The sequence below is a fragment of the Pararge aegeria genome, chromosome 5 (assembly GCF_905163445.1).
Source record: "Pararge aegeria chromosome 5, ilParAegt1.1, whole genome shotgun sequence".
NCBI lineage: Eukaryota > Metazoa > Arthropoda > Insecta > Lepidoptera > Nymphalidae > Pararge > Pararge aegeria.
In genome coordinates, this window is record NC_053184.1 from 7,098,425 (window position 1) to 7,108,109 (window position 9,685).

The 9,685-nt window shown below is 35.1% G+C and overlaps 2 protein-coding genes across 2 annotated transcripts; one reads left to right on the plus strand and one right to left on the minus strand.

Moving 5' to 3' along the window:
• Positions 1-965: 965 nt before the first annotated feature.
• On the plus strand, positions 966-3,572 carry LOC120623600. The gene is made up of 2 exons (XM_039889661.1): positions 966-1,120; positions 2,331-3,572. The coding sequence occupies exons 1-2, from the start codon at positions 985-987 to the stop codon at positions 3,218-3,220; spliced, it is 1,026 nt and encodes a 341-aa protein (XP_039745595.1). The 5' UTR covers positions 966-984; the 3' UTR covers positions 3,221-3,572.
• On the minus strand, positions 1,120-3,928 carry LOC120623598 (protein ALP1-like). The gene is made up of 2 exons (XM_039889660.1): positions 3,569-3,928; positions 1,120-2,206 (listed from the first exon to the last, which is right to left on the minus strand). The coding sequence occupies exons 1-2, from the start codon at positions 3,892-3,894 to the stop codon at positions 1,312-1,314; spliced, it is 1,221 nt and encodes a 406-aa protein (XP_039745594.1). The 5' UTR covers positions 3,895-3,928; the 3' UTR covers positions 1,120-1,311.
• Between the last annotated feature and the right edge of the window lie 5,757 nt (positions 3,929-9,685).

Consider the following 9,685-nt stretch of genomic DNA (forward strand, 5'->3'; position numbering starts at 1 on the left):
GTGCGCGCTCCAGCGTGGTGGACTACGGCCTAACCCCTTCTCATTGTGGGAGGAGACCCGTGCCCTTTATAGGGCCGGTAATGAGTTGATATGATGATGATAATTAATTATTCAGCTAAGAACTAAGTTATGCTTTTTTTTTCTATCTACCTTATATCTTGAACAATGCCAATTGTTTGTTTTCTAACATCCGAAATGATTTGTCTGTGCTTATCATAGTTTGTTCTTGCTCGAAATCCATTAACGATCAAACGATTTCTTATGTGATGTTAAAAGTTTCTTTATTCTATAATAGCTTTTGTCCTCGACTTCGTTAGCGTTTATATTTCTTTTACAGTGCATTTGAGAGAATTGTGGCATTCATTTAGATGTAGTTCTACTGATATTTTTAAGTTGTGTTTTCTTTAAAAAAAAAAAAAGTTTTTGAAATGAACCCTTTCAATTAAGTTTTGTTTACGTCCTTAACTTTTTTTTACCTCGCGATAACTTCTAAATGAAATGTCCGATTGAAATGCATGAAAAATAATTTTACTGCTATATGCATATATACTCTAGATGATAAAACCATTTATTTGAAAAAAAAACAGCAATGTAAACCACTTTAGTTTCTTCCAGCGCTGTAATAAAATTTTAGAACACAAAAGCTGCTAGAGCGACCTGTACTTGACTTGACATAGTTATGATAGATACATATATTCCTTCGCGGACATTAAGGCTCAACTCACACTGGCGCAGAGTCGAAGCGACGCGACGCGTCATATTTCTCCGCCTAAAGCATATTCACCTTTATTGTTCTACTATTTAAGTACAAATTTGTGCTATGTAAATATGGAAGCGCGCGTCGACGCGCGTTGACGCGCGCATTCGCGCTCCGACGCTCGGCTGGAGTCGAGCGGATTCGCGAGTCGCCGCGCGTACTCAGGCGCAGTGACGCGTCAGACGCCGACCACAACGGACGGACGACAGTGCTGAACTACGACGACAATGGACGAAGATGAAAAATTAATTTATTTAGTACAGAAGTATGATTGTCTGTTTAACGTCAAGGCGAAAACCTACAGTGATAAAAATTGTAGGAAAAATGCCTGGCAAAAAGTAAGCGGTGAAATGCAAATTTCTGGTAAGTACTATATAATTATTATTACATTTAGGTACAGACGACAGCACGTCAAACGTAACAGTTTGACCTTGAGCTCGTATTTATTCCGTTCGTGCTAATGGCGGCTTTCGTAGTGCAAGTGTTACACTTGACGTGCTGTTGTCTGTACAAAACACACACAGTTATATTTACGTAACATTATGATCACTTCTTTAACATCGTCTGATCATTTCAGTTTGCCATGGTACTGCCCCATGCTCGGATATAAAATAAGATTTGAATGTCTCTCTGATCACCATGGCATTTGTCATAGTATGGTAATCGACTGACCGTATATCTTGTAATATACTATCACTTGGCAATTCCAAGTTTTCGAGTTCGTAATTTTCTCTTACGTAATTATGCAAACATGTGCATGCAAGAATCATAGAATCAAGATGCATTGGTTGCATTTTTATTTTTTTTTGAAAAACCTCAAATTTTTGTGTCAGAATTCCGAAAGCACTTTCTACTAAGCGCCTTGCTCGGCTTAAGCGATAATTAAAAATTTTCTTATCATGATTGTCAGACACCTGATTTCCAGGATATGGTCTCATGATGTGTTCGGACAAGGGAAATGCTTCGTCTCCTACAAAAACAAGTGGCATTTCCTCTATCATACCTGGCAACCTTTTATTAGGCGGTATACCAATCGTATTATTTTGTAATCGTTGTCCAAATTTAGAATTGTTTAATATGCCACTATCGCTGTTACGTCCATATGCTCCGATGTCAACAATAATGAATTTGTACTTTGCGTCAACAACAGCTAACAAGACAGTACTAAAATATTTTTTGTAATTGAAGTACAAACTGCCGCTATTCCAGGGAGCTCTTATATTGACGTGTTTACCGTCAATTGCCCCTATACAATTAGGAAAATTCCATATGGTTCTGAACTCCTCCTCTATTTTAGTCCATAATTCTTGTGTTGGCTTCGGCATGACAATTGGCTGTAAATGTTTCCATATTGCTGCGGAAACTTCATGTACAATTGTTAAAACAGTGCTGTATCCAACTCGATAACTTTGAGCTAAGGCTTGAAAGCTAATTGCTGTAGTCATAAATCTGTAACAATTAAAAAATACACATATAATAATACATTTTATTGAATTAAAATAAGAGTTACAATTGTTTTGTGTTACGATAATTGTTTTGTGTTCCTAAAAATTATTTTGTGTTCCTTTTTCAGAGGCAGAGTGTCAAAAGCGGTGGAAAAGAATTCGAGATTGTTACAAGAAAGCAATTAGGCTAAGACAGTTTAAGAGTGGTTCTGCTAGATCAAATGATAAGCCAATAAGATTTGAAAAAGAATTGGAGTTTTTAAAACCATACTTGCAGAACAAACCACAGACGTCTAACTTAGAGAGCTCCGAAGAAAATGACGTAAACACTGATACCGACACAAACTTGTCCGTTGCGTCGCCATCTCGACCCGAATCACAATTATCCAGTCATTCCGATACTACTCGAAAGAAGTCACAACCACTATCACAAATGTTATTCGCACAATATTTGGAAAATAAGAAAACAGAAGAAGATCCAACGGACACTTTTTTTCTCTCTATGTCCAAAACGGTTAAACGGATGCCAATACAAATGCAAGTGCTACTGAAACGACAGATATTGCTTTTAGTAACTGACGCGGAAATAAAAGTTGCTTCGAATGAAATGTGCACCTTTCAACCTGAAACAACTAATATCAACTCAACGCAAGCAAATACTTCTTCATCCATCGGCTATACAACAGAACTACGAACCGAATCAGAAAGTCTTCAGCTACAATCTAATTCCACTAACTGTATTTCTAATTCCAACACTTATAAAATGCAGCCAAATACCGGGTATTATACAACACAGCTACCAACCATTTATACTCCTTCTAACACATACTCAATGCAGTCAAAAACGTCATCCAGTAGCAACAGCATAATCCCTAATCAGTTCGAAAATAGCACTTCTTCGAGATATCGTGTGGAAGATCGTATGGAAGATCTCGACCTGCCACCTTCACCATACATACCATTGCCGATTGGGACGACGACGCGGCAACAAAGGGATGGTGATAATGACTACAGTTAATGACGTTATGTATGACTGATTTAATGCCATGATTTACGGTATAAGGGACGGTTCTCCAAAAAATTATAAATACTTATTTTTTGTCATACCTACGCCTGTACTTTCCGGAAATAATGTGATGTAGATTTTAGCTTAAAATTATGTGATAGGTAGATATGCATGGTATCAGTTTTCGAAGAACTGTCCTTGTGTACTTAATAATGCGCGTAAAATTAAAGATAAATAAATCTATGTAAATTAAAATAAATGCTTTTGACTCTTCCTAATCAATTTACATTTTTTATTTTTATTTTAATGCTTTAGAATAGAATAGAATGGAAATCTAAGCTAGCTTAAAAATGTACTTACCTCAAGCATATTGATATCCGCTCTTCAACGGAAATAGGTATTCTTAAATTTGTTTCTTGCTTTTGGATGTGAGGCCTCAAAATATTTACCAAATTTTCAAACTTATCTAAACCCATTTTATAATAATCATAAAAATATCTTGGGTCCAGACTTAAATCATTACTACAGAGTGTTCTGAATTCGCCAAGTATATGTCTTTTCTTCCATAACTCGTGAACCCAAAATTTTCGTTTTATTTTTCTATCCTCAGCTGCTGATGTAAATTCACTTTCTTCCTCTTCAGCTTCTGATATTAGAGCAATCATGATAAGATCGATATCAACCATTATAATACTGTCGAGCGAGCACCATTCACGAATGTTCGAAAGTCTCTGAACTGGTTCCGTCACTACGCGCCGTCGCGCACAATCGCGCGTCGCCTCGCGAAGACGCGCGTCGCCTCGCGAAGGCGCGCGTCACCGTGCAAAACATGACGCGTCGCGTCGCTTCGACTCTGCGCCAGTGTGAGTTGAGCCTAAGTAGAGGTACTAATGAGTACACCATGTAATACATAATTAAAATATTGCTACTTTGGGTTACGTTATTGCAATTTTCTTATAGATCTCCAATTTAAAAAAAAAATTATAGCCTATGTTTACATAGGATAGTGTAGCTTTCTTTTGGTGGAGAACTGGTTAAAATCGGTCCAGTACTTTTGGAGCCTATTCGGTAAAAACAAACAAAAAAAAATCATTTTTCCTCTTTATAATATTAGTAAAGACTGAATACGAAACAACTTCGGTTTTAAAATGCTGATGTGAATTTTGGAAACGACAGGAACCCGTCCTGAGTAGTTACTTTGCGTAAAGTTTATTAACAAGTAAATCAATCAATAAATCAAATAAGTCCTCACATTATTAAATTTTGTATATTTAAATTTATATGCTGCATGTTTGATATTTCCTTCAAACAAAAAATTAAAATATTAATAAAAACAACAGTCTGTACAAAAATTTATGGCCCACTATAAAATATTATATCGTATTAATATAGGAAAATATTCCGACACGGCGAACATGTCGTGTTGTTTGCTGTCTGCCTCAGCAAATTCGCTCGCGCAAAGAAAATTTGAAATTCAGGGCGCTACGTCGAGTCAGCTACGAGCCCCTCATTATAACCCTAGGGTGGAGTGTAATAATGAACACTTATATGAATGATATTGGGAACTAGTTTATTTGTACAACATTATGAGCCTTTGATATCATATTGATATCATTAGCCTTTTAAAATCTCAACGCGAAAAGAAGTATTACGGTTTTTTAATCGCTTTATTTACCTATATTTCTGCCATTTGTGGGATTGAGTATACGCTTTTATCGATTATACACATATATATTTTAGAGATTATACGAATTCAAAATTTAAAGAATATGTTAAACCCTTTTATTACAGCGAGGTTACTATACAATTGATGAATTTCTTAATGACAAGGTTGCTTAGAAGCATCCGGCTCCGCTTTCATCTCTCACAAGATAGAAAAAAGAATGTTAAAATTTAAAACGTAAATTGTTGATGTTGGATAAGAGCAACTGCTGAGTTTCTTTCCGGCTTCTTCACGGTAGAATCTGCCTTCCGAACCGGTGATAGACTCACTACAAACAGACAGACTTGTCGTTTCAAAAGTGCTTATATTAGGGCCTACTTGAAATAAATGAATTTTAAATTTGAATTTGACTATTATTGATAAAAGGGTTATATACCTCGTTGGTTGTAGTTGTTAGCATGTTCACTTAAAGATTACGAGATTATGGGTTCGATTTCCGAATTGGGCCAATAATTGTTACGTTTTTGGTGTTCTACTAAAAGTTGTCAGTACCAGAAATTAGGAAATTAGGTAATTATGACTAACGTGATAATTGAGCAAACGCATTTGAGCAGCGTCATAGGTCAATGATCTAAAACCATCTCTTAGATGAGAAAGGAGGCCTGAGCCCAGCAGTGGGGTTAAACCGTTAAAAGACTGTTAATGTATGTAGGTAGCAAAACTGGGCAGGTACATTGAAGATGCTGCTATTATGTTTTTTTTTCATTACCGTTTCACTGAAAAACTATTATTTAACAATCTCAATACTGCCTGAAGAAGTTCAATAGTATTAGTAGCAAGTTATTTCAAAACTTCGTTTGATTTCAATATGCTGGATCAAATAGATACAAGTATTGCAGTCACTTCCCCCTACAAGTTTTGCTCCATGGAATGATATTTCGAGTACTATGTAGATACAACTTTTGCCGATAAAAATAATATCAACATTTTATCTCATATTGATAACTAACATATTTGATCCTGGATTCAGTGAACTGCAATAGGATTGAGACCGTGTCATGTATCTATAGATAAAAGTGTTTTTAAATAACACCCCGTGCACTGATTTTAGAGTGAAAATAAGTATTTTTGTGTATCTGACTTTTTAGGTATTTATTTTTTATTAGGACTACCAGCAGTTTTCTCATAAATGTGTTAAGAGATATAATATTAGATATTCCATTATTAGTAATACCGTACATAATTCTATTACGATGTAATAGTCTCGCCGTAAGCAAACATCTATTTCATAATGTTACGGTTTTCATGCTTATCATTTTACATTTTTGTTATAACATTATTTCAAAACCATTTCGATTTGCGACTCTTCATTCTTGAAGCTACATTTTATAGAATCGCCAGAATTTAATATTTCAGGCATACCTCAGAGCACTTAAATGATGACTGTAAGTTCCAACAGTAATATTTCGCTACAGAAAATATCTTGAATTCAAGGTTTGAAGTATAACTTTAGCTACGTAAAATTGTTCCTCTTTTTTGATTTTTGTTTATTCAACGTTAATTTTAAGTACGAGTATGTAGGTAATGTACGTAACCTGAAGCCTATTCGAAAGCACGATCTAGGATGTATCATTAAACCATATGGCAGACTAGATATGATTTTGTTTTAATTAATCCGAGTGAGATTTTGAAAAGGGTACCATCTAGTTACCGAGAAACTATTCTCAAGAGATGTCGCTCTTTCGGTTCCATACAAATCGCAGTTAAGCTTTCGGCGATCGAAGAAATAAACGTGGACAAAAATTCTCACTCTTGGCACCCAGGGTAGCTTATACAAAAATTAAAATTGGCTGCTTTCATTAACCCATTTCTACGAATAATGCCTGCAGTGAAAACTGGTCTGTATGTTGTCTGCATGTAAATGTGCAATATGCAATACAAAACGTAAAGGTAACAGTTTTCAGTCGTCCAAACTATTCGCTTTGTTTGTGGTTTTTCTGTTCGGTACACATAATTGTTACTTTCGTGTATTCTCTGCCTATATTTTTTGTTAAAATAAAAAACAGGAACTGTAACTGTGTCAAGCCTTGAAATTACTGTATTGTTTATATCGTGTTTACATATAATATCCTGGTTTCTATTAACTATATTATTTCGGTCTTAAGCATTTTATCAATCACACACAATTTGTCATTATTCGTAGTATTCAAACATCCAAACAGAATGGAAGGAAAAAGCTTACGCCTGCCGTTATTTTAACAGCAATCATTTAGCATACAGTTTTTGCTTCCATTTGTGATGGTAATGTATGCAGTAGGAATTATAAACGCTTCTATTGGAAAGTATTGATTTATTAAAAATAGTACTAGGGGAACCATCACACAAAATAATTATGACGTAGTTTTGTTGGGAAAGAACACATTTTTTTTTATAAATTGTTCGTAAAAGGATATTAAGCTGTCGTATCTAAAGAAATCCTATTATTTAATAGTTACTATTTAGCTACCGTAGAGCTGAAAAAGTAAAAGATTAAATTAATATCGCTAAAAGTACATATATACTTGCGAATTATGATTTTTAACCCTCCGACGGAAGAGAGTGTTTTACTTGTTTACCATATAGTCAAACAGACAATCTGTATGTCTGTCGGCATCGTAGATACCAGCCCATTGATGCCACTTTAGATGTGTGCTTCAATACGTGGTAGCGAGTCGACGGCGATAACTGCATTCTTAAAGTGAAACTTAAGTATAAGGACTCAAAACCGCGATACTTGGATAGGTAATGATCGATGTCTCATGGTGGAGAAAATAAAAGACTAAATAACGTCTTTTTTTTTTTTTTGACTTACTAGTCGCTAGGATCAGTGGTGTGCACCGGGTTTTTGACCAGGGTATGCATAAAGAAGGAAGATGGCATAACATTGAAAAATCCTTCCCCTTTATAAGTTATGCAAAAATTTTAGGGTATGCAGTGCTTTTGTGCATGTATGAAGTGCACGCCACTGGTTAGGATCATTATTAATTTAATATTTTCTACCCAATGAGAATGTAAATAAAAAGGCCATTAGAGACCCGTTAAATGAAATGTTACTCAAACTTACGCAACACCTTGCTACATCCAGATAGATGTCATGCCGATGTCGTATTGTTTTCTGTCTGCCCCAGCGGAACCCCTCACACAAAGATTAATTTAAAATTCAAAGCATTCAGTTGCATCAGCGTCGAGCCTCATACTGGTATTATGTGCAAAAAACCCAGCGAAGCGGGAACTTTTTCCCAGATTTGTAGCAAAGTTCGCACGAATTTAAGCTGTGTTATTAACATACCCTCCAACCTCTGTAACTATTTCAGATAGTAACAAATTTTCTTCATTAATTCTCATACATTGATGGAGATGGTGACATGTGATGTTACCAATATTGCATTTTTTGTACTAGGATCCATAAACACATCAATGTTCCGCTACTGGGCTCGGGCCTCTTCTCTCATACCAGACCCAAAAACTGCCTCAAAGTGAGTGAGGCTTTAACGATTGTGGTCCGCCAATTTACCCGGGACCTAATTCAAGTCATCCCCTACAGGATAAAAATCACGCGTAGCTAACAATAACCGATAGAAAAATAGGTCTATATACACATTAAACATGCAATTCCTAATTTGAAAGTCGGTTGAAAACATTAATATTAGTCTCACAGTCTAAATTGTTTAGTTACCAGTTAGTGTAGACCATTAATACATTAGGGCAGTAAATATTTCGTATAAGAATTATATTTACTATTTCCTGTACAGGAATTATATGTACAAGTTTCTTTGTTGTAAAATTTATGTCGGAATGATTAAAAAAGCTCCTTTGTTTCAAAAATAAGGTTCACCCGCAAACAGCGGAGTGTATTTGTGTTAATTTTATGGCCTCCTTTCTTACAAAATGGATGGAGTTTTTTTCTTCAGTAGAGGTCTCCCTTAAATATGTAGTTTTTAATAATAATTGTATTTGCTGCTCTACGTTAAAGGATGCTACGAAAAAAAAAATTTCAAAATGTTGTCGTTGTCGTTTTCATTTCCAACTTTGTTTCACATTCTATTTGGGTGAAGGATGAAAGTGGTCTCACGTTGCCGTTATCTAGCTCTGACCACGTTTTCGTGACAATTTTAGCAGTTGGCATCAAGATTTCACAGAGTTCATCGTCTTTAGTTTTTATTAGATTGGTGACTCAATAGCGTATTTGATAAATTTTGTATTTTAATTTTGAAAATTAAAATGAAATATTCTCAAACGTAATTGGCTAAACGAACCCTTCAAAGTAAATATAAAATAGCGTCCAGCAAATCCTGGAGCCCTCGCTAATCATGGCAGTCTGTCGCTGTCAAGTTCACGCTAAACTTTGTATTGTGTTGTGTTCTTGTTCGGAGTTGGGACTGTACGTTTAGTTTCCTTCCGAAGTGCTTAACTAGGTACACTTTGTAAAGAAACTAACTATTTGCTCTCATTATTTATACTTTGCCAACTGAAGGTAAGTATTATTTTGTTATTACGTTTTGTCTTTAATTTTCTTGCTGTTTGTACAAAAGATTCGAGCATAGAAAAAGATGAAAGACCATCTTTTTCTATGCTCGAATCTTTTGTATATATCTTATCGTCTTAACTAAACGTATGCAGTTTGAAGTCTAGATAATGAAGTATATGCCTTCAAAAAATGTATAACTCTTATTTGAATGTATGTATAACTATACAGCTAAACATATTCGTATAACTTTTATGTTTTGAAAACATTTCCGTTTAATTATTTCGCAATTTTTAGTACCTACGGGTCA

Coding starts and splice junctions, on each gene's coding strand:
- LOC120623598 (XM_039889660.1), bottom strand. CDS start 3,894: ATGGTTGATATCGATCTTATCATGATTGCTCTAATATCAGAAGCTGAA. Junction 2,207..3,568: donor CGGATATCAATATGCTTGAG/GTAAGTACATTT, acceptor TAATTGTTACAG/ATTTATGACTACAGCAATTA.
- LOC120623600 (XM_039889661.1), top strand. CDS start 985: ATGGACGAAGATGAAAAATTAATTTATTTAGTACAGAAGTATGATTGT. Junction 1,121..2,330: donor CGGTGAAATGCAAATTTCTG/GTAAGTACTATA, acceptor TTCCTTTTTCAG/AGGCAGAGTGTCAAAAGCGG.